This window comes from Miscanthus floridulus, chromosome 10 (genome assembly GCF_019320115.1).
Source record: "Miscanthus floridulus cultivar M001 chromosome 10, ASM1932011v1, whole genome shotgun sequence".
NCBI classification, from domain to species: Eukaryota; Viridiplantae; Streptophyta; class Magnoliopsida; order Poales; family Poaceae; genus Miscanthus; species Miscanthus floridulus.
The window spans coordinates 125850512-125875785 of NC_089589.1; the positions used below are offsets into that span (position 1 = coordinate 125850512).

Below are 25274 nucleotides of genomic sequence, written 5' to 3' on the forward strand. Positions count from 1 at the left end.
TCTTCCGAGTTCATGGTTTGTGCAAATTCTAACTTTCAAAGTTTGGTCGGGAAGTTCCGAACCAAACTTCTGAGCATTCAGAACTTTCAAAGAAATCTCCAAAAGTTCCTAATTTTGTTGATCCGTTTACATTTGGGTGTTAAACTTTTAGCTCCCGTTTGTTCCATTGATACCGTCCGCTGCGCCCACAATGGATTATCCTCTTTTGTGAAGTCATGTATGCTTAGCATCTTCATTCTTTTGGCTTGTTATTAACATATTATTTGTGGTTGTGTAAACCAAAAATAAGACCACAAAAATTTACAAGCAACCAATCACAGGGTTGGACATGACTCATGAATACATCATATCAAAATTTACTAAACTCTGATAGATATGCACATTAGGAAGGTTAAAATATCCTTGTGGTCATGATTTTCTTCCCAATCTCGAGGTTTTTCTGTCCTTTTCTATGTGTACTACAACAAAAATGAACGAGTGATTTACAGCATATGGCTGAAGATCCAGCAACCTCTCAAAAGGACTGACATATTCATCTGTCAAAATCAATGTATCACCCAGTAGGATCAACATGTTTATCTGTCCCTGACCATGGTGAAGTTGGTCACAACAAAACCAAGTTTCATCTGGATTGCTTACTTCTTGGTTCCTGTTTTACCATTTGGAGTTTTCTTTCCTTCAGCACCGCTCTTCTTGATTAGCGTTGGTGAGGGTGCACTCAGCTTTTTCTGTAACGGCGATGACCTTTTTGCAGGATTCACTCTAAAGTAATTAAAAAGAAAACCGCATAGTTCAGAATAGTTGATCTTAGCATTTGCTAGTTACCTTCTAGCATAATTTAAAGATATAAATTAGAGTAGATGATTACCTAAGGTCTGAACTTTTTGCACCTTTGAGTTGGGTCTTTCTTGCAGCTGAGCCCCCTCCATTTGTTAAACCTGAAGCTTTTGGGGCACTTGATGGTCTCACACAATCTAGCTCTGACGAGCAATTAGTTGCAACCTCGAAATCATCGGAATCCTCTGTTGCAACAGACCCAGACCAGCTCCATTGCTGTTCAGGGCTGCTTCTTTGGTAGAAGGCTAGATCTTGTGTGCCATCAGGTCCCAACTCTGGCAGGGAATTGCTGCTCCCGAACTGTGAGTGCTCAGCCAAATCTCCCAATGCTGAGTCGTTCTGAGCACCATTACAAGTATCAAGCCATGAGTATGGATCAATTCAAATTGTGACCAAGGAAAAGACCATATCATAAATTTTGACTAAAAAAAAGGAATACCTCTATACTTCCATCTTCTATTGGGTGCCTCGATGCAGGTGATGCATTACCCGTTCTCATTCTATATATGTCTGGGCTTGATTGAGTGCTTCGTATGCTCTCATGATCTCCATCTTTCCTAGCTAATGCTGCCCTGAGGCAAGCAATCTGTAGTAAGAAAGTAATGAGGCACAATTTCATAGAATATATTGGTCACAAGCCCTGTGAACTCAAGAAAGCCATGAAGCAGAGTTCATATAGACGAACCTGTTCTTTGAGCTCTCTGACTTCTCCTCCTTCCTTGTTTGACTTGGCTGCTCCAAGCTCAATAGTGGCAACACGCTCGGCAAACTTCAAAGTACTTATGGACTCACTAACAGCATCTGGTTCTGGAGCTATGTGAATAAACATCAATGTTTTCGCTTGTCCTCCTGAAAAATGGAAACAAAATACTTACAACACATTTTTTTGGTGCCGACAAGTTGCAAACCAAGGATATGGAGCTTTGGATAGTTACCAAGAGAGTCTTGTAATAGTTGAGTAAGTTTGCTATTTCTGTAAGGAACATGTGTGCTTTTCTGGGCTAGGGCTGCAATCACATCGCCTAGTGCAGCCAGTGACTTGTTTATGTGCGCTGCCTCCTTTAATCTATCTCCTACCACTTCAGATTTATCAACTCTTTCACTGCCAGCTAGATCCACAAGATGCATGCAACCTCTTAGGACTGTTCCAGATGTTAAATCTCGTCCTTGAACATGAACAGTCAGACAGCTGTAATCGGTTTACTCAAACATCAGCTAAAAACACCAAGTTCAACATCATGCCTGGAACTGGAGGCACTAATGCAAAAACAACAAACAAACCTATGGGAGCGACTACTTCGGTCATTCATGGCAGTTGAGCAAACTGCACGATTCTTTTGGCCAAGATTCATCAACTCAATTACATCAGAGGTCGATGTGACTGGAACCACATTTGCATCTGGAACTGCAATTCCTTTCTGAGAATTATTTCGAATTTCCAATGTTTCTTGTCGTTAAGGAGGTCCAATATCATAAATAAAATAGATGTTCAATATATGCAAAAAAAAAGTTAAGATATCTAAGAGCAGGATTAATATCAAGCTCAGTACGAAATTGCTTTCAGAAAAAAAGGCTCAGTACGAAAGGATATTTTTTGTTTCCACCATTCTGAAGGAGATCTCTCACTTGCTCGTTGTAGACCTCCATCATCTGTACAGCAATTTCGTAACAAATTGTATCTTTCCTCTGCTCCTGGATACTGAATAGATCATTTAGTGCTCTGTAGTTGACACCGAGCCCTTCTTCTGTCAAAATTTTGGGACCACTCTGCAGCAGCCAGAAAACAATGTTTTCATATTGCAAAAAGTATCAATACTCGTGTAAAAAGTAACATAGTTGAAAGGTCAAGCACCATTGTAAAGGTCTTTCCCGATCCAGTTTGACCATATGCAAATATACAAACATTGAAGCCATCAAGAACAGAACGGACCAAAGGTTGCATGTCTGTAAAGACCTCCTCTGCACTAATTGAAAGATTTTGTCACTTAACTAAAAAAAGGTCTAATTTCAAACAAATAATTCAGTGGAGCAACTTGTGAGTTAAACCTTGTGTGGCCAGGGGCCCAAAGACACTGTTGAAAGTAAAAGACTTCTTTGCATCTTTTCCATATTTTGATGGTACCATAAGTGTGATGGTTCTGTCTTCTATTCCAGCAACACTGCTCGAGGAACTTACTTTTCCAGGAAGGAAAGGTCTCACTCGACAGTAAACTCTGATATTTCCTTGTGACAAAGAAGAAAAGAGATTTTTCAGCATGCACGTCGCATTAAATCATGAAACATAAGTATATAGTCCTCATGTTTCTAGTACATAAGACTGAAAAAAATATACCTCTAAGGTCTTGTATTTGGTTGTAAAGCTTGCGGTTTTCCTCAACAACCTTATGGTATCCAGAAGCCGCATGAGAAACAATACGCAAATGATCACCTAATATAACACAATATGATGATGAACACCAAAACTTTGGAAGAAAAATGTTTAATGGTTACAGATGTCCAAAGTTCAGCACGCAATATACCAAGCTTTTTAAGGTCTTCAGAGTACAGCAGTTTTAACTGCTCCATGCAAGACTTAACAGTGGACATGTTACTTTTCAAATCCTACAGTCATTCTCAATAGTCACTGAATGATAGTGGAAAATATAACTAAATTCACTGAAGAACACAAACCATTTGAAATACCTGTATGTGTTTCTGTTCTCGATCAAAATTTCTCACTGGCTTTGGCATATGTTTGTTGACATTATCATTGCTTAGTGGTGCAGGTACTAATGTACTTACATCTTCCGTCAGACTTGACGCATTCTTCTCAACTTCGTCCATCTTAATATTTTCAGTGGCCTAATGACAAATATTAGTGCATGGACCAATTTCAGCCAGAATGAAAAATTAATATTTTTCACATGTTTGGATGAATAGTTCTATAATACTCCTTCCATTCCAAATTGAACGCCGGTATTGAGTAACTACATGTATTAGATTTATCTAATTGAAAGAAGCGTCGTCCTCCCAGAGCTCCCCTAGGCCCCCAAAAAGGGTACTCGTCACAGCCACCTCTCCCTCCCCCTCTCTCCTACTCCACCCCTCCTCTTCACCTTCAACTTCGGCGTCGTGGCTGGCCGGTGGGGGCGAAGCTGGGCCTCCCGGGGGCAGATCTGGCGTTCTCCACCGCGCGGGCCCCTTGCGCCGTGGATCTACCGGCGCCGGCGGCGGCCGCGGCCGCGGCCGGATCTTGCCGGGCCTTGCCTGCTTTGGGCGCGCGCCTGCCCGCGCGCTCCAGGGCAGCAGCTGGCCGGAACTCCGAGCGGGGCGGCGGTGACCTGCTAGGGCCGCCTGCGTCTGGTGACCAGCCTGGTCGCGTGGCAGCTGGCCACGGCCGGGCCGGCAGGTACCTGGTGCCTGCCGCCACCCCCCAGTTAGTGCTCCAGCCCCTCCCTCCCGTGGCCATGGTGGTTGCCTGCGGCGTCTCGTTCTTGGGGTCCGGCCTTCGATCCGGTGCAGTGTCGCAGGATCCAGAGGCCACTTGGCCGGATCTGGTGATGTCCACTAGGTGCGTGTGATGGGCTCCGGTAGCGTTGTGGGCGCGCAGTTTGGCAGCGGGCGAGCCGGCGGCGGGGCCGTGTGCCTGTTCGCGTTTGTATGCAGGGTCCAGCAGTGCTGCGGTGCGTGCGGTTTGGCCATCTCCTCTGTGCTGCTCTCTCTGGCCATCTCCTGCCACTGAGAGCCTACTCTGCCTCTTGACAGGGAGGGTAGAGCACCGGGTGGATAGATCGAAGGCGTTGGCCATGCCTGTGCCCGCGACAGCGGTGACAGCATGGTGGAGGCGTCGTGGCGTTGCTGCTGCATGGGAGTTCTTTGTTCCCCTCTCTTTGTTTTGTGGTTGTCCTCCTCTCTGTCCGTGTGTGTTGTCGGTGGTGGTGTGTTGTAAGGCCTCGTTTAGATTGAAAAAAAAAGTGAACTCGATGAATAGTATAACTTTTGTCTTATTTGGCAAATATTGTCCAATCGTGGACTAACTAGGCTCAAAAGATTCATCTCGTGATTTCCAACTAAACTATGTAATTAGTTATTTTTTTACCTACATTTAATACTCCATGCAAGCGGCTAAAAATTGATGTGATGGAGAGAGAGTGAAAAAACTTGAATTTGGATGGCATCTAAACAAGGCCTAAGTGTGCATTGTATCTTCTTGAGCGGCAATCTATATTACCTCTCCAATGCAATATATTCAGGTGGAGAATCCCCCCCCCCCCCCCCCCTCGGGTGACTCAAAAAAAAATGATAGTTTTGTCTTAATCAAACTTATTTAGCTTTGGCCAAATATATAGAAAAATACACCGACATCTACAGTATCAAATTAGTTCCATTAATTGATCATCATAAAATGTCTTGATAGTGTATTTATGTGGTATTCTAGATATTAATGCATTTTCTGTAAATTTGGTCAAAGTTAGAGATGTTTGTCTAAGGAGAAAATAAAATATATTACATTTTTGGACAGAGGGAGTAGCAAATACTTAATTGTAGTATTGTACCAAATTAAGAACATTCAGTTATTGCTGTATTCACAAAATGTGGATACCTTTTCCAGATCACTGGGGGAAGTAGACTCCACTTGTGTAGAGTCCACTCTGGATAATGACTTACTGACATTGGTGTCAAAGGGAGAGTCAATTCTCAAAACTGAGTTACGGTCATTTGTATCCGTAGTGTCTTTCACCTGTTCCATAGTGTCTTTCACCTGTTCCATAGTCTCTATTATTCCAACTGTGCATATGGTTGGTTAAGTCAAAACTCAAAACGCAGCAAGAATTGTGAGGTTGGTAAAAGAAGTGAATATACCAATTCACTCTGGCTTGCAATACGGCGCTCAAATTCATTAATTACTTTGCTCAAGAGTGATTCTACAACCTGAAAATTTACAGATTCAGTATGAATATTTATTCTCTCAACCACATTGCATAAACAGCTAGCTACACAGTAGGCTCACTGAAGGAATTTCTTCTGGTTTCTTATCTGAGAGAACTGTTTGAACAAGCATCCGGATGGAATCTGGAGTAGTCTACAGCGAAGAAGATGAGTATCACCACAAATTAAAAAGAGAGTTAAGTAATGTGAAAGAAGAACTAGGTGATGGATTCTTACTGTTTCAGTGGGTTCTAGAGGAAAATCAAGACCTATTTGCTCCAGTGATATGCCATCTCGAAGTAATTCAGCTGAGTGACTCCTCATCATCACCTTCGTAAAAGGTTCATTATTCTTGCGAATGGCATACTTTGCAGACAAAGGCTTTACAATGCCACCATATTTGAATGGAGATTGTTTTCCCACTTGCTTAGCATCACAAAATAACTTCAGAGCAAGAACACAGTCTACAACTCGAACACCTTGTCCACCCTGAGGTTGATGGCAAGTGAAAATATAAAATTGGGATGGCTAATATAAATAAAATTAGTTAATAGTATTTTTACAGAAGCACTCCTTATTAATCAGGGAGTAATCCACTAAATAGTGCCAAAATTGCGGATTTAATAAAAACTTGTCGATCATTCAAAGTAAAAGTAAATAAACCAGGCAATAGTGTAACCTTTTCCAGGTCTGATGCCTCAAATGTTGGAAGACCTAAATCTTGCAGGCCAATGAGGAAATTCCTCACATTCTCAAAGTACTGATATGCACACAGAGCTGTACCATCGGCAGGGACAGTAGAATCCGATGGCACCTCCACAACCTAAAAGCATCATACTTAGCACGCAAAATCACAGTAGAAAATGAAATACTACAGATCTGAAGGAGAGAAATGCAACCTTGGGTACCACACCAGGTTGAATCTTATTGAGTGCATTGCAGAGAATAATGCCATTTCTCAGGCCAACACGGAATTCCTCCTCGGAAGGCTCTTCTGCAAGGTCCTTCGCACACACTACCCCAACTATCCTTCGCAACCAGTTGGCTGCCTCATACCTTCTTATTGCTGCATTTCTCAAACCAAAGGAAGCATCAATTCAAATGACCCTGATTATGCTAAGTTGCTAACAACAAATGGCAATAGGTGTTTTTACATCCAAAGATACAAAAAATAGACCATACCATTGTTTTAAACAAGTGCTATATCACTTAAGTGTAAATATGGGCTAGAAGCCTAATGACAGTATGTAAAGAACTCGATTACTTCCTTCAAAAAAGAACTCGATTACAAGATTGGTGTTGTTTACAACCTAAGTGGAATAGTGGATCAGCAGTCATCACATTCTTAAACAAAAAACAATGGTATTCTATATATGCAGCCAGGTTTGGAGGTCCACCCTTATTAATACCACCTCTTTGTCATGACAACCACGATGATCATAAAAGTAACTACCTATAAACTACAATTAGGTTGTTGGCCATTGCCCTGTTTTATATGGTCAACTCAAGAGCAAGGAGTGACAAGGAACAAAGGCGCATAGCAAAGAAGAAGGAATCATTGCAGCTAAATCTAGCGTTATGAATGCCTAAGAGAGAGTAATCATATAGGAAGCCAGCTAGCTATAAAAATGAGTTCAGGACTTCTGTTAGAAATTGTATTGCAGCTATTATGAATGCACTCTGAGAATAATCTAAGCTTCTATCCCAAACAAAACTAAAAGAAAAGATCATGACTGAATCACAAAAAAAGAAAGAAAATTTCAGCCTACCATGTACGCAATAGCCTTAACTCAAATCGAATACTTACCATTAAAAGATGCAAATTTCCTTCGAAACAAAAAGATGACCAAGAGAAGTACACCGCGACTCACCAGCTTCCTCCGACTTGCGCCAGGCAATGTCGAGGTTCCTCCAGGACCCAACCGTATCTCCTCCTCCTCCTGAGCCGCCACATCCTCCGCCCTGCTGCCGCATCACGTCCTCCACGACGGCCACGGCGACCGCCGCCTCCTGCTCCGGCGACGCCATGGGGGAGGGCCCGGACCAGGACCAGCGCCGAACCCGTCGACCCGACCGCCGCTGGGACGCCCGGGAGGAGGCGCGATCGCTGGGAGGAGGCGCGGGGAAGCCGGTGGAGGGGAGCTCTCCCTGCAGCTCTCTTCCTTATTCTTGCGGACGGAATGGTGGTGGCGCTCGCAGGGCGGAGAGGGCGGGGGTTGGTGTTTTTGAGGTCGGGGTGGGGAAGAGAGTGGAAGTCGGAGGACTTTGAGGGCTGGTTTGCACATATATTTCTTGGAGAATTTAGGGAGACTAAAAATGGGGGTTCTATCATTTGGCTATTTTTGCCTAGATTCTTGGGGGGGAACTGTGGTTGCGTTTGTCATGTGCTATTTTACTTGTTGTCCTTGCTTCCAGTTGAAAAATAAATAGTCTTTTGGTATAAATACATTACCTTTTTTAAGATCTCTACAATGTTGATGCCCTTGATGATTTCAATGTACAAAAGATAAAATCTTACTAGTGACATAAGCTATTATAAAATATTTTTAGCCAAATGTGTTTCTCAAACTACGGGATATTGAGTTGGACATAAACCAAGAGGATGTGTGCATGCAGGAAATTGGTTGTGCAACATCTAAAGAAATTAAAAATAAAAGTTATATAAATAAAAGGTATCTGAAAATCAGTTATGCAACAAAACATAGTGAAAAAAGTTATATGAAGAAATGGTGTCTTTCCATTGCCTGCATGATTATGGCACTTACCATGTGGATTATCAATGGATTTTTGCTAGGAGTTCTGACAATATTATCGATTGTGTGACTGTACACTTGGAGAGAAACATGGGATTTTTCATCTGCCTGCAAGCTGTTCCAGTAAATTGTGATCTAACAGTCTTTCTTAGTAATTTAATTAGTATCTTATAATTACAACTCAAACAGTAACTGGATACGTACAACTGTATTGTCCTTTGATTGATTTTGTTAAATATGTAAGCACAATAATTCCAATATCCAACTCTCCACATATATGTTTGTCTAATTAATACCCTATTTGAGAATTATATGCATTAGTACAAAACTCACATGTACACTACTACAGAAATCTTAACCGTGGCGGGCAAAAAGGGTTAACCGAGGTGAGCAGCCGGCCCGCCCGCCTCCGAGGCCCAAAGTGAAACACTGTGTAAAAGATTTTCTATAGTAGTGGTACACGGTCGATTCAAAATAAGTAACACATTCGGTTTTGCTCTGTAAGTACCATGTCAAATGTAAAGCATGGTTTATTGCACAATTATATCTAGCGTGTACAATTGATTAAAAAATATATATGACAGGCGGTTTTGCCTTAAGTGCCATTGCAAATGTAAAAGCACGGTCTAGTGCTCCTCTAGAGCCATCACAATAACGACTCAGGCTTACAACGAACAATACTAATTCAAGCATCTCCACAATGAGTTCATACATGTTGATGATTTGGGTTCTATTCTACAATCATTAAAAAGTGATGTTTACAGTCAATTCTATCGTATAAACCATCAACAAAATATATACATACAATAATTTATAAGTTTGCAACTTATCAAAGGAAATTATTAACGTCTAAGATAAGTTATATGGAGAACAAATTTTATGTGAAACGGTAGCCCTTCTCAAAATATAAAATTTTATTGTTGATAACATTTTTGTATAAACTTGATTAAAATTAGAGAAGTTTGACTTAGGATAAGCCAAGTGAACAATAATTTAGAATGAATAGGGTAAAGATAGAGCAACAAAGGAAGATGGCAAATGGGAAAAAGATTGGGAAAATCTAGTAGAGGCAACAAAGGACTCTGGTGCATCTTAAGGTTTTAGTTTCAAACGGTCAAGCCATTGTCTAAATTCATCAATAATTGCTAGGGCGACCTTTGGCAGCAACTATGGTTTGATTTGGTCTTAAAAGTTCTTGATTAGTTTCTTCCATTTGAAAGAGTCCACCATATAAGTTGCATAATCATTGAAGTCCATGGCTTTATGAAATTTTGATGAGCTATTTGTTGAATTTCATGATCCAAGAGACATAAGTAGGGTGAAGTGGAAAAGTCTAGCAAGTATGATGGTTTTTTTTTATCAAATTTAGAGCATAGTAAATTGAAACCAACAAAGAGAGCAGAAGGCCTTTGTTTTTGGCAAACCTCTCAACCCCTCCCCCCCCCCCACACACACACATACACACCACCATCACCACTAAACAAGTACCCTTACACACCTATCACACAAAAGAACTTGACATTGTAGTTTTATCTCGAGTCAAATTATGTTAAATTTATTAAGAAAACTACATTTATTTTATCAATTATGTATTATTAAATTCGTCATGGAACATATTTTCATAATATATTTATAAGGTCTCATATATGCTAACAATCTTTAGTTTCCTACAAACATAGTTAAATAGTTTTACATAGGACAAATCTAATTGTATACTTTTTAGGACTGAGGTAGTAGCCAAGTGGAGAATTTGACATTTGGCATGCTCTATGTCGGGGTTATAACCCCGGGGTGTCCCAAGACACCGATTAGTTAGCAGGTCGTGTGGCCCACAATACAGCAGCTAACGAAGGCCCAAACGACCGAGGCCCAGCGAAAGCCGAGCGGAGTGGGCCAGCCGCCAAGGCCGGGGTCATCCCCGACCTCTTTCACCCGCCTTAGTACACGACACACGCAAGACGCACGACCTGTCTTCGTCACGACCCTCGGAAGGGATGGGGGAGGTCGAGCGTAGCTAGGCGTGCCTGCTCTGACAAGAGCAAGCATACCGCACTGACCCTGCAAGGACCGAGGGGACAGCGGTCACCTCAGCCCGTGGACCTACCATGGCCTTTTCCACCGGAGGTGGGTGTAACACCCCTGGTGTTATTCTTGCCTAATTGCACTTGCATTTCATATTCATGAGCATATGTCACTTGAAACATGTGAAACAGGGCCTTGAAACAAATATAACATTTGTATTGTTTTTCATCGTTTCAGTGCATTCTGTGCTTGATTCTTGCGTGACCAATGTGTGGTATGGCTAAATATATTTTTAAACACCTTAGCTATGCTTAGAAAGTCATTAGGAACAATGTTCATGTTGACCATTTTGACTAATTAAGTTTTCAAATAGTGGTTGACTTGTTTTGACCCTAGGACTTTTTGGTTTGACTGTTTAAAAAGTACCACTTAGAATGTTTGCATGTCAGAGCAACCTAAAACAAAGTTGTAGCAAATTTCATAAGGAACAAAAGTTATTTTGTGACCAAGTCATGAAAATGTGCACAACATACTCAAAATGGTCCCACAAGTCAGAATTTGGGTTGATTTCAACACTTAGCAATTTCTAAGTATAAATTCCAGTTTTCAGTTTCTTGAACACGACTTTGGCATGATTTTTCTCTCTATCCTTTGCGAATTAGACAGTGATCCTTAAATGAGTTTTGTAGCTGGCATGTAGGTGTACAACTTTCGTTTTGATTTCTCTCGCTAACACTCAACGGATTAGGAGATCGAGCATCGTCTTTTGGCGCTGTCAGTCAGCCTTTCGTTCTCTGAATCACTGCTACAGTGCCGACAGGTTCAGAAGATCACCGCCGCGTGGATGCCGCGCGTCGCCGGTCTTCTGCTCGCGCAGGCCACGCGCCGCGGCCGTTCTGGCACCGCTGGCCTCGCCTTAAGCCCCCGCGCGCCTGCCCGACCCGTTCCCGGCTCATTTTTCGTTTTCGTTCGCCTTCTTCGCTCGCTCACAGCTCCACCGCCGCAGCCGCAGCAACTCCGACGAGCTCGCTCTTGCTCGCCGTCGCAAAATCGCTCACTACATCTTCATCGCAGTGCCGCCTTGTTCTCTTCTACCTCCTGCACCCCTTGGCTGCACCGTCTGAGTTTCGGTAAGGGCGCATTGTCCGTTCCCGACACCACCGCCATGCGCGTGTCCTCACCGGAGTTGAGGCCGCCGTGGTTGGGGTAGCTTGGGACTCTTACGTCTTCTTCTAGTTGCTTAGATAGCTCCGTAGTAGTCTAGTAAAGCTTGTACCAAGCTTGGTTGTGGCAATGTGAGTTCGCCGTCGCCGGAGCGCCGCAGCGATCTCGCTGCCGCCCGCCGTTGCTGACGCCGTCGTTGCTAGGGTACGGTAGAGGTTGAAATGAAGGTCTGGATGGGTGCGCATAGTGGTGGAGAGCACGCCGGTGCCGTCGGGTTCACCGGAGAACTCGCCGTCGGCGAATTTCGCGGCTGCCGCGCCGTCGTCTCCCTCCTTCCCCTGTTTCCTCTCGCTGACGCGCGGGTCCCATTTGCTAGTCGCCGCTGCTGAGAGGAAGCCGGTGCTGGGCTGCGTCGTTCTGGGCCGTGTGCGCGCACAGTCATGGGCCAGCTGTTCCCTTCGGGCCGGCCCAGCATTCTGAAATGAATTGATTTCCATTTATTATTTGTTATTTGAAAACAGAAATGGTTTGCAAAATATTTGGATACTCAAAGTTGCTCCAAATTTGTTGAAACAAATTTTTCTAGGTTCCTTATCACCAGATCTACTTGGGAAAAATTGTGCATGTCATTTTTGAGATACTTTTCTGTAGAACTTTATTTAATCATGAATATTGCTGATAACTTGAAAAATATGTAGAAAAATATATAGGCTTCAGAAAAATATGATTCCAAGTTTGTTAATCTTCTTATGTCATGTACTTCCTAAGGAAAATATGTTTCATGCATGTGCTGTGGAAAACTTTGGAGGTGTAGTTCAAGTGCCTTTAATGGCTGATTTTTGTTATTTTTGCTAGAGAGCAAAATTTGTATAAAACATGCATGTGGTAATTTTTGTACGGTCATTTTATGCTATAAATAACCTAGGAAAAATATTAATTCTGTTGTTTGACACTTTTCATAGTACAAAGTAATTTCATGCTCATTTTCATGCTATAGCTTGTCATTTTTGTGTAGGATAGTTTACTTATCCAAATGCCATGAAATTTTTATGGTAGTCTTTTGAGGGTAGTAGTATGCTACTGCAATTTTCTCAGATTTTTATGAGCATCAGAAATATAGGTTGCTATTCAAACCTATTATTAATTAGGGTTTAAGCAAGTGTTGCTTTAAGTGTGATTAAGAAAGTAGTAAAGCTTTGGTGTATCTTTGAAGCATTTCATAAGATAGGTTAACTTAACATATTAGTAGTAGAAGAGAATGCAGTAGATGACATGTGCTTGTAGTATAGTTCTTAGATGATGTTGACTACCTTGCATTTCAACATATCCATTGCATGCATCTCCTTCGATGCACCGTTGCATAATCACTTACGCGCATTGCATCATACAGGATCGCAAACCGAGAACTCGGTCGTCATCCCCGAGGAGCCCGAGGAGCAGCTCGAGGTGCAGCAGCAGGAAGTGCCAGAAGTCAACGAGGAGGACGTTGAGGAACTTCCGGAGTGCCCCGATCACCGTCCGAGCTCCTTCGAGAGAGGCAAGCCCCGGAGCATTTTTCTCCCGGTTTGCAATAAATTAATTAATTAAATGCTTTACTTTAATTGATGCATTACGTTCAGGAGTTGTTTGCAACCGTTGCTGCATTATACCTTGTTTACCTTTGTCACACTATATCCTTGTTACCCTGGTATCCGCAGTCGAGTCAATGCTTAGCTGGCTTAGACCGGTAGAAGTCGGGTGATTTCCTGTCACCTGCGAGCTATAGGTGGTTACCTGGATCTGCTTGGATGACTATGAAGTCATGGTATAACTAAGTGTTAAATGAAGTTGAGACCGGACGGAGACTTGCAGAGTTTTGGACTGTAGTGTTTCCGTCTGTGTCGATTAAGGACCGACCGTTGTTGGGCCTCGAGTCATGTTGAACGCATGCCTTACATTTAGCTGGCCGGATAAAGTACCTTCCGACCGCGAAGCTGGGAGATTTTTCGGGCCGAGTAGATTGCCCGCAACGCACTGTACCGGAGCAGGTGTGGTAGGACACGGGGGCGGGATGATAAGACCAAAGTGCAGTCGGTCGGCCCCCGGGTACATGTGGTTCCTGGCAAACTCGAGATTCCTGGAAAGTTGACTCGGTGATCAATATCTCACTTTAGCGGGTGAGTGAGGTTTGTGTAAGGAATAAATCACCAGCTGGTTAGGAATCGATTCGAATCGCCATCGCTCCTGGATAGTGAGCACTTGACTTGAGTTACTTCATCGTAGTAAATGCTATGGAACACTTGGACAGTTATAGCGAATATGACAGTATGGAAGTTGTTTAATGATCATTGGTTATCATTATCTGCTTAATCACATGTTTACTCTAGCATAGGTGCAAACCTAGTTGACAGGTTAATAATAATTAACTTGGCAATAATGCTTTTAGACAGGTTCTTGAATTGCTAAAAATGCTTCTTTTTGCAAATGAGTCAGCTACCCTACTATAAAGCCCTTCATAATCCTTGGTGTCATTATTTTCGGTTATGTCGGGTAAGTCTGGCTGAGTACCTTCTCGTACTCAGGGTTTTATTCCCACTTGTTGCAGATGGGCAGATGTACTATGGCTACTGTATCAACTGCCTGTATCCTGCGATGGGTGATGCTTAGGACCATGGGCATGGTCATTCCTTACGTCTCATCTAATGCTTTTGTTGGAGATGATCGTCCGCTGGCACTATATTTCAACTCTGTGTGTGTGTGTGTGATTTGAACAAAAGACTTCCGCTACTTTTTATTCGAACTGGTTTGTAATAACTACGTTGAAACTCTGATGTGTCTGTTATGTGAACTTTTATGTAATATGTGATGGTGACCGCTAAACTTATTACGATCATGGCTGGGACACGAGTTGGTTTGAAATCCTTCGTGATTTCACGGACTACCGGGTTATACGGGTTTAAGTTTGCTCAATCGTCTGCTCTGGTGGATGATTTTCTTACTTAATTTCGTATAATTGGTCGGTTCTGTCACAGCTGGTATCAGAGCATGGTTTAGCGTGTTACTGTTCACAAGTGTATTTAAAACAAAAAGACATTTGGAAAACGTGATTTTAAAACTATAAAGTGTGCCAGTGATCATATCCTTTATGCCCAGTTAAGGACTTTAGGTGGCTTAATTAAGTACTGACTGGGGTTCTTGCATCATATTTCTCTTTCGTCGCTCATACGGCGTGCTATTGTATGAGTGCCACTTGTTTGAGTGGTAATGAATGGATCAATTGCCTCTACGCCTCGGTAAGTGTGAGTTGTGAGAGCATGATCGGATACACCGCCGGTCTAGGGTGAATGCTTATATGGTGCTGGAGTAATTACATGTTCTACGCATGTTTTACCAAGGTATCTCATGTGAGGGTCTTCCGTCTGTGGAGGCGATGCCATCATTAGGATGATGATTCGGGTAGTTACTACCGTTGTACACGTATCTGGGGATTCGTGTAGAGCGTGTAGGTAAAAGTTTACTGTTTTTATGCATTCATTGGGAATTGGGCTGAAATGAATCTTCTGCAGGTACATAACAACGCTATCGTGTAGAACGTATTAGCTACGTAATTGAGAGATCGTTGTTATGCCACCGAATTCGTCGTTAGAAATTATTATTTCATAAGTTTGTGAGAACGTACGATACGTACATACATCATGTTACTTGTGCATCTCACTCATCTCATGCATTCCTCCCCTTATAAATTGATTATCTCATTTTGATAAAAGTTGCATCACCAAAAATATGTTTCCCCGAAGTAATAAAAGAACTTTTGCTACAGATGGCCCGCACGAAGCAGACCGCCCGTAAGTCCACCGGAGGAAGAGCACCCCGACGTCCGTTGGCCCTGAGGGAGCACCGCACCACGGACACCTTCTTGAGCGAGTTTGGCATGCCAACTTTGCTTTGGAGAGTGCTCCATGATGTGGGGTACCCAGAGGGTCAGGAGCCGGTGTACTCTTGGAATGAGAGCCAGTTAGCAGATGATGGACTTGCAGTGGTGGAGATCATGGTTCCTGCTCTCGATGATGCTCCGGATTGGGATGGTTGGCATTTGGAGTTTGAGGGTCGCACTCCAGCTGAGGGTGCAGAGGGAGCAGCCTTCCGTGTCATTAGGGACATTATGAGCAGATTTCCCAGTGAGCTTGCTGCAGCTCTAGCTGGTACTTTTCCTAGGGATGATCCTCGTGATGCCATTTGGGTTCAGCCTCAAGGAAGCGCATTGGTCAGAGGTCCAGCTGAGGGACAGGCTAGCGACAACCAGGCAATGAGTGCTATGTTCGCCGCCATCAGAGCGTATGAGGGTCTTGAGAGTACCTACTGGACTTTGACTGGCTTGCGTAGTGAGGATAAGCTCAAAGGGAAGAAGCAGAAGAAGAGACAGGCACGAGCTATAGCTAGTTTGCAGGAGCAGTTGGCTGATATGAACTTACAGCGAGATCAGGCGGTTGAAAGAGGTGATAGAGCTATGCAGCGAGTGCATACGTTGACTCAAGCCAACAACAATGCAGATCGCATGATTGGACAGTTGGTTCAGGAAAGGAATGAAGCCTGGAACGCAAGGAACCTTCTGTTGCAGAGAGTCGATGAGCTAGAGGAATACAACGGCTACTTGCACGAGGAGTTTCACGCGCTCTACAATGGGGTTGGCCCATATGCTCCACCGAACGCCGCTGGCATGGACATCGACGACGACAACCAGGATGAGCCTGTAGTTTCACCTGGAGGCGATGGTGACGTCTCCGATCCCGACGATGGCCCCGAGGAGTAGGCTAGTAGCTTTGCGCTAGTATCTAGGTCTTGTCGCGATGACCTTTCTTTTGTTGGCATGTAATCTATCGTATGTTGCTTCGAACGTATGAGAATTGGCATGTGTTTGGAACTTGACTTTCGAATGCGATATCTGAACGCATAAAAAGTCCAGTGTATGTATACTGGCAATGTGATTGTATGGACGCGATGTTTGCCGTTTAAGTAACTCGATTAAGTGCTGTTGTTTTAATTGGAATTGCGATTGTTGTGCCTCTGTTTTTATTGTATGAATTTATTCTCTCCAGTAAATTCAGTATGGCATAATTTTTCCCTCACTCGCAATTATTACAGCTTCACTCAATCATACTTGTTGCTGAAATATGCAGATGACAAACACTCGCCGAACCACGTATGAGGCCGCTGAGCCCGGTGCCAACGGTGCAGGGACCGGTGGTGGTGGTGGTGGTGGAAACCACAGCAACAACAATGAACCTCCCCATGAACCGCATTTGCCACCTCCGCCCCCGTTTACCCCCGAAATGTTCCTCGCACAGCTACTCGGGAGTCAGCGCAACACAGAACAATCTCAGAAGAACATGGAGGATCTTCTTAGAACCATCGCCAACAACGTTCAACGTGGTAACAATCAAGGTGGTGGCATGGGAGTGAACCAATATAGCAGCTTCAAAGATTTCATGGACACCAGGCCACCAGTCTTCAAGGAAGCAACAGAGCCACTTGATGCTGAGGAATGGATCAACACGATGGAAGATAAATTCCGTGTGTTGAGAATGACTGAGGTGCTAAAAACGGAGTATGCTGCACTTCAATTGCAAGGACCGGCGGGAATGTGGTGGAAGCACCATCGCACCACCTTCCCTCCAAATGCTCAGATTTCTTGGAGAGAGTTTGCTGAGGCCTTCCGCGGAGTCTATATTCCACCCGGGCTGACAGAGATGAAGTTGGGAGAGTTTCTGGCATTGAACCAGGGTACCAAGACCGTGACGCAATACCTGCATGCTTTCAACAACTTATGTCGCTATGCTCCCGACATGGTTGACACAGATGCTAAGAGAATAGCCAGCTTTAAGAGGGGTCTCAATCCAAAAATGATGAAGCATGTTGGTACCAACAACCGCGTCAGATTCAATGACTTCATCAGCGACTGTCTGAAGCAGGAGAAGAATAACAACGCCAGCACCGCAGCCAAGACACGCAAGAGGGCCTTTGAAGGTGGGCCGTCTCAAGCTAGAGCACCTATGGGAGGTCGTCCTCCTTATCGCCCATCGGCACCTGGCGCTAGATTCAGGCCACCTCAGCCAAGAAGCCAGAATTTCCGTGGACCTCAAAAGCCGTACAAGATGGCAGTACAGCCCAACAAAGCAGCCGCAACTGCGGTACAAGGCAGTTCCAAGGGAGCTGTGGGATCTGCCGGGACAGTGAGAGGACCCTGCTATAACTGTGATCAACCCGGTCATTTCTCGAGGTTTTGTCCATACCCGCCCAAGAAGAAGCAGCAGACTTATAATGCTAGAGTGCACAGTACAACAGTGGATGAAATTCCAGAGGGAGAGCCCGTCACTGCTGGTAAGTTTACTGTCAATGAAAACCCTGCAGTTGTTCTATTTGATTCTAGATCATCGCATTCTTTTATGAGTCAAGCATTTGCACAGAAACATGAACAACTATGCACAGAATTGGGTTATGGTTACCGTATAAGTTCAGCAGGGGCTGATGTTTTGACCAACCGGATGGTTCGAGGGGCAACCCTTGAATTAGGTAGCAGGAAGTTCCGAGTGAACTTGATAGTTATGCCTGGGTTAGTCTTGGATGTCATTATAGGGATGAATTGGATGAAGGAATGGGGAGCAGTCATAGATACTGGGGGTCGAGCACTTACCCTTAAGGATCCCCTGGGTGAGGGTACTTTCCAAGTACCATTGCCTCGAAGAACAGACCTTATAAGTGTTACATGCGCTACGGCAGTCACTCCTATTCATCAGATTCCGGTAGTGTGTGAATTCCCGGACGTATTCCCGGATGAGCTACCTGGTCTTCCGCCAGATAGAGAGATTGAGTTTGGAATTGAGTTAGTCCCCGGAACAGCTCCGATTTCAAGGAGGCCCTATCGGATGCCTCCCGACGAGTTAGCTGAGCTAAAGAAGCAATTAGAAGATTTGTCGAAAAAGGGGTTTATTCGGCCAAGCAAGTCTGAATGGGGATGTCCAGCTTTGTTTGTGAAGAAAAAGAAAGAGGGCACGTTGAGAATGTGCGTAGATTATAGGCCACTCAATGCTGTGACCGTCAAAAATAAGTATCCCTTGCCACATATTGATGTCCTGTTTGACCAATTATCCAAGGCCAAGGTGTTCTCAAAAATAGATTTGAGATCCGGTTATCATCAGATCAAGATTAGGCCACAGGATATACCAAAAACTGCATTTTCCACCAGATACGGGTTGTATGAGTATCTTGTCATGTCTTTTGGCTTGACAAATGCTCCCGCATATTTTATGTTCTTGATGAATACAGTTTTCATGCCAGAATTGGATAAGTTTGTGGTAGTATTCATCGATGACATTCTGGTGTACTCCGAGAATGAGAAAGATCACGAAGAGCATCTGAGAACTGTCTTGACCAGACTTAGAGATCATCAATTGTATGCTAAGTTTAGCAAATGCGAATTCTGGTTGAAGGAAGTTCCTTTCCTTGGTCACATTCTGTCAGAGAATGGAGTTTCAGTCGATCCAAGTAAGGTGCAAGAAGTTATGAATTGGAAAACACCGACCTCAGTTCCTGAGATTAGAAGTTTCTTAGGACTAGCGGGTTATTACCGTCGCTTTATACCAGATTTCTCAAAGATCGCCAAACCGATGACAAGCCTCCTACAGAAGGATCACAAGTTTGTGTGGACAGAGGAGTGTGAAGCAGCTTTCCACACTTTGCGGAAACTGTTGACCACTGCTCCTGTTCTAGCACAACCAGATATTGAGAAACCATTTGATGTGTTTTGCGACGCATCAAAGACTGGATTGGGTTGTGTTCTTATGCAAGAAAGGAGAGTCATAGCTTATGCATCACGTCAATTGAGAAAGCACGAGGTCAACTATCCAACACATGATCTTGAACTTGCTGCAGTTGTGCACGCCCTAAAAATTTGGAGACATTATCTACTTGGTAATGTGTGCAATATTTTCACGGATCACAAGAGTCTTAAGTATATCTTTACCCAATCAGAGCTAAACATGAGACAACGTAGATGGTTGGAATTGATCAAAGATTACAACTTGAATGTGCAATATCATCCTGGTAAAGCCAATGTAGTGGCAGATGCTTTGAGCAGAAAGTCACATTACTTGAATGTGCAGCCATTACTTGAAGATGGATTCGATCTAATGCATTCTGCTGTGTTATATAGTATTCAGATTAGTTGCTCGTTGGAGAGTAAGATAATAGAAGGCCAGAAAACTGACAAGGGGATATTCCACATCAAAGAGAAAATAAAAGAAAAGCCGTCTCAACACTTTAAAGTGGATGAACAGGGCGTGTTGTGGTTTGACAACCGTCTTGTGGTTCCCAAGGATCGAGAGCTTAGGAATAAACTCATGGATGAAGCTCACCTGTCTAAGCTATCTATCCATCTTGGAAGTAGTAAGATATATCAAGAACTAAGATCTCGCTATTGGTGGACCAAAATGAAGAAAGAAATTACAGCATATGTTGTCAGATGTGACACATGTTGTCGAGTGAAAGCCATTCACATGAAACCTGCTGGTATGTTGCAACCCTTATCAGTCCCTAGTTGGAAGTGGGACGATATCAGTATGGATTTTATCACGGGTTTGCCCACTACCCAAAAAGGACATGATTCGATTTGGGTAATTGTGGACCGTCTTACCAAGACCGCTCATTTCTTGCCTGTCAAAACAGATTATCGACCACCTCAATATGCCGAGAAGTATATCGCAGAAATTGTGAGGTTGCATGGTATACCAAAGACCATAGTATCTGATAGAGGCTCACAGTTCACGGCTCATTTTTGGGAACATTTACACAAAGGCTTAGGAACTAGTTTGATTCGCAGTACCGCTTATCATCCTCAGACAGATGGTCAGACTGAACGAGTAAATGCTGTTTTGGAGGATATGTTGAGAGCCTGTGTATTGTCTTCTAAGGGATCATGGGAGTCATGGTTACCGTTAGCGGAGTTTTCTTATAATAATAGCTATCAAGAAAGCATCAAGATGGCCCCATTCGAAGCTTTATATGGCAGAAAATGTAGAACACCATTGAATTGGGTCGAGCCTGGTGATAGACGATATTATGGCATTGACTTTGTAGAAGAAGCCGAAAAGAAAGTTCATATTATTTAGCAGAATATGAAAGCTGCCCAATCACGCCAGAAAAGCTATGCAGACAAAAGAAGGAGACCCCTTGTGTTTGAAGTTGGTGACTATGTTTATCTGAAAGTCACGCCAATGAAGAAGAAAAGATTTGGGATCCGAAGAAAGCTTGCTGTGAGATTCGTAGGACCATACAAAATCTTGGAACGAAGAGGTCCGGTAGCCTACAAGCTAGAGTTACCTGAGACAATGAGTACAGTTTTCCCAGTTTTCCATGTATCACATCTCAAGAAATGCTTGCGTGTTCCGGAGGAAAGAATAGAACCTCGAGGTATTCAACTCAAATCAGATTTGGTGTATCGTGAGCAACCAGTCCGAGTGTTAGACACTAAGGAACGTGCTACTCGGAATAGTGTGGTGAAAACATACAAGATACAGTGGGATCATCATGATGAGGGAGATGCAACTTGGGAAACAGGAGAGTATCTACAAAAAGCTTATGAAGAATTTTATAACAAATGGTTCGTAACCCAAATCTCGGGACGAGATTTTTATAAGGGGGGAGGGCTGTAACACCCCTGGTGTTATTCTTGCCTAATTGCACTTGCATTTCATATTCATGAGCATATGTCACTTGAAACATGTGAAACAGGGCCTTGAAACAAATATAACATTTGTATTGTTTTTCATCGTTTCAGTGCATTCTGTGCTTGATTCTTGCGTGACCAATGTGTGGTATGGCTAAATATATTTTTAAACACCTTAGCTATGCTTAGAAAGTCATTAGGAACAATGTTCATGTTGACCATTTTGACTAATTAAGTTTTCAAATAGTGGTTGACTTGTTTTGACCCTAGGACTTTTTGGTTTGACTGTTTAAAAAGTACCACTTAGAATGTTTGCATGTCAGAGCAACCTAAAACAAAGTTGTAGCAAATTTCATAAGGAACAAAAGTTATTTTGTGACCAAGTCATGAAAATGTGCACAACATACTCAAAATGGTCCCACAAGTCAGAATTTGGGTTGATTTCAACACTTAGCAATTTCTAAGTATAAATTCCAGTTTTCAGTTTCTTGAACACGACTTTGGCATGATTTTTCTCTCTATCCTTTGCGAATTAGACAGTGATCCTTAAATGAGTTTTGTAGCTGGCATGTAGGTGTACAACTTTCGTTTTGATTTCTCTCGCTAACACTCAACGGATTAGGAGATCGAGCATCGTCTTTTGGCGCTGTCAGTCAGCCTTTCGTTCTCTGAATCACTGCTACAGTGTCGACAGGTTCAGAAGATCACCGCCGCGTGGATGCCGCGCGTCGCCGGTCTTCTGCTCGCGCAGGCCACGCGCCGCGGCCGTTCTGGCACCGCTGGCCTCGCCTTAAGCCCCCGCGCGCCTGCCCGACCCGTTCCCGGCTCATTTTTCGTTTTCGTTCGCCTTCTTCGCTCGCTCACAGCTCCACCACCGCAGCCGCAGCAACTCCGACGAGCTCGCTCTTGCTCGCCGTCGCAAAATCGCTCACTACATCTTCATCGCAGTGCCGCCTTGTTCTCTTCTACCTCCTGCACCCCTTGGCTGCACCGTCTGAGTTTCGGTAAGGGCGCATTGTCCGTTCCCGACACCGCCGCCATGCGCGTGTCCTCACCGGAGTTGAGGCCGCCGTGGTTGGGGTAGCTTGGGACTCTTACGTCTTCTTCTAGTTGCTTAGATAGCTCCGTAGTAGTCTAGTAAAGCTTGTACCAAGCTTGGTTGTGGCAATGTGAGTTCGCCGTCGCCGGAGCGCCGCAGCGATCTCGCTGCCGCCCGCCGTTGCTGACGCCGTCGTTGCTAGGGTACGGTAGAGGTTGAAATGAAGGTCTGGATGGGTGCGCATAGTGGTGGGGAGCACGCCGGTGCCGTCGGGTTCACCGGAGAACTCGCCGTCGGCGAATTTCGCGGCTGCCGCGCCGTCGTCTCCCTCCTTCCCCTGTTTCCTCTCGCTGACGCGCGGGTCCCATTTGCCAGTCGCCGCTGCTGAGAGGAAGCCGGTGCTGGGCTGCGTCGTTCTGGGCCGTGTGCGCGCACAGTCATGGGCCAGCTGTTCCCTTCGGGCCGGCCCAGCATTCTGAAATGAATTGATTTCCATTTATTATTTGTTATTTGAAAACAGAAATGGTTTGCAAAATATTTGGATACTCAAAGTTGCTCCAAATTTGTTGAAACAAATTTTTCTAGGTTCCTTATCACCAGATCTACTTGGGAAAAATTGTGCATGTCATTTTTGAGATACTTTTCTGTAGAACTTTATTTAATCATGAATATTGCTGATAACTTGAAAAATATGTAGAAAAATATATAGGCTTCAGAAAAATATGATTCCAAGTTTGTTAATCTTCTTATGTCATGTACTTCCTAAGGAAAATATGTTTCATGCATGTGCTGTGGAAAACTTTGGAGGTGTAGTTCAAGTGCCTTTAATGGCTGATTTTTGTTATTTTTGCTAGAGAGCAAAATTTGTATAAAACATGCATGTGGTAATTTTTGTACGGTCATTTTATGCTATAAATAACCTAGGAAAAATATTAATTCTGTTGTTTGACACTTTTCATAGTACAAAGTAATTTCATGCTCATTTTCATGCTATAGCTTGTCATTTTTGTGTAGGATAGTTTACTTATCCAAATGCCATGAAATTTTTATGGTAGTCTTTTGAGGGTAGTAGTATGCTACTGCAATTTTCTCAGATTTTTATGAGCATCAGAAATATAGGTTGCTATTCAAACCTATTATTAATTAGGGTTTAAGCAAGTGTTGCTTTAAGTGTGATTAAGAAAGTAGTAAAGCTTTGGTGTATCTTTGAAGCATTTCATAAGATAGGTTAACTTAACATATTAGTAGTAGAAGAGAATGCAGTAGATGACATGTGCTTGTAGTATAGTTCTTAGATGATGTTGACTACCTTGCATTTCAACATATCCATTGCATGCATCTCCTTCGATGCACCGTTGCATAATCACTTACGCGCATTGCATCATACAGGATCGCAAACCGAGAACTCGGTCGTCATCCCCGAGGAGCCCGAGGAGCAGCTCGAGGTGCAGCAGCAGGAAGTGCCAGAAGTCAACGAGGAGGACGTTGAGGAACTTCCGGAGTGCCCCGATCACCGTCCGAGCTCCTTCGAGAGAGGCAAGCCCCGGAGCATTTTTCTCCCGGTTTGCAATAAATTAATTAATTAAATGCTTTACTTTAATTGATGCATTACGTTCAGGAGTTGTTTGCAACCGTTGCTGCATTATACCTTGTTTACCTTTGTCACACTATATCCTTGTTACCCTGGTATCCGCAGTCGAGTCAATGCTTAGCTGGCTTAGACCGGTAGAAGTCGGGTGATTTCCTGTCACCTGCGAGCTATAGGTGGTTACCTGGATCTGCTTGGATGACTATGAAGTCATGGTATAACTAAGTGTTAAATGAAGTTGAGACCGGACGGAGACTTGCAGAGTTTTGGACTGTAGTGTTTCCGTCTGTGTCGATTAAGGACCGACCGTTGTTGGGCCTCGAGTCATGTTGAACGCATGCCTTACATTTAGCTGGCCGGATAAAGTACCTTCCGACCGCGAAGCTGGGAGATTTTTCGGGCCGAGTAGATTGCCCGCAACGCACTGTACCGGAGCAGGTGTGGTAGGACACGGGGGCGGGATGATAAGACCAAAGTGCAGTCGGTCGGCCCCCGGGTACATGTGGTTCCTGGCAAACTCGAGATTCCTGGAAAGTTGACTCGGTGATCAATATCTCACTTTAGCGGGTGAGTGAGGTTTGTGTAAGGAATAAATCACCAGCTGGTTAGGAATCGATTCGAATCGCCATCGCTCCTGGATAGTGAGCACTTGACTTGAGTTACTTCATCGTAGTAAATGCTATGGAACACTTGGACAGTTATAGCGAATATGACAGTATGGAAGTTGTTTAATGATCATTGGTTATCATTATCTGCTTAATCACATGTTTACTCTAGCATAGGTGCAAACCTAGTTGACAGGTTAATAATAATTAACTTGGCAATAATGCTTTTAGACAGGTTCTTGAATTGCTAAAAATGCTTCTTTTTGCAAATGAGTCAGCTACCCTACTATAAAGCCCTTCATAATCCTTGGTGTCATTATTTTCGGTTATGTCGGGTAAGTCTGGCTGAGTACCTTCTCGTACTCAGGGTTTTATTCCCACTTGTTGCAGATGGGCAGATGTACTATGGCTACTGTATCAACTGCCTGTATCCTGCGATGGGTGATGCTTAGGACCATGGGCATGGTCATTCCTTACGTCTCATCTAATGCTTTTGTTGGAGATGATCGTCCGCTGGCACTATATTTCAACTCTGTGTGTGTGTGTGTGATTTGAACAAAAGACTTCCGCTACTTTTTATTCGAACTGGTTTGTAATAACTACGTTGAAACTCTGATGTGTCTGTTATGTGAACTTTTATGTAATATGTGATGGTGAC

General features: G+C 43.6%; 1 protein-coding gene and 1 pseudogene across 1 annotated transcript; both read right to left on the reverse strand.

The window, feature by feature from the left end:
* The window catches only part of LOC136489545 (uncharacterized), a 116427-nt pseudogene that overhangs the window by 75516 nt on the left and 15637 nt on the right, over positions 1-25274 (reverse strand).
* On the reverse strand, positions 339-7912 carry LOC136487157 (kinesin-like protein KIN-14P). The gene is made up of 19 exons (XM_066484282.1): positions 7617-7912; positions 6645-6811; positions 6425-6568; positions 5983-6234; positions 5828-5899; positions 5680-5748; positions 5420-5578; positions 3520-3678; positions 3357-3438; positions 3170-3265; positions 2884-3060; positions 2690-2796; positions 2427-2604; positions 2119-2278; positions 1773-2026; positions 1523-1686; positions 1277-1423; positions 869-1176; positions 339-762 (listed from the first exon to the last, which is right to left on the reverse strand). Exons 1-19 carry the CDS (start codon positions 7771-7773, stop codon positions 636-638), a joined length of 2979 nt encoding a protein of 992 aa, XP_066340379.1. The 5' UTR covers positions 7774-7912; the 3' UTR covers positions 339-635.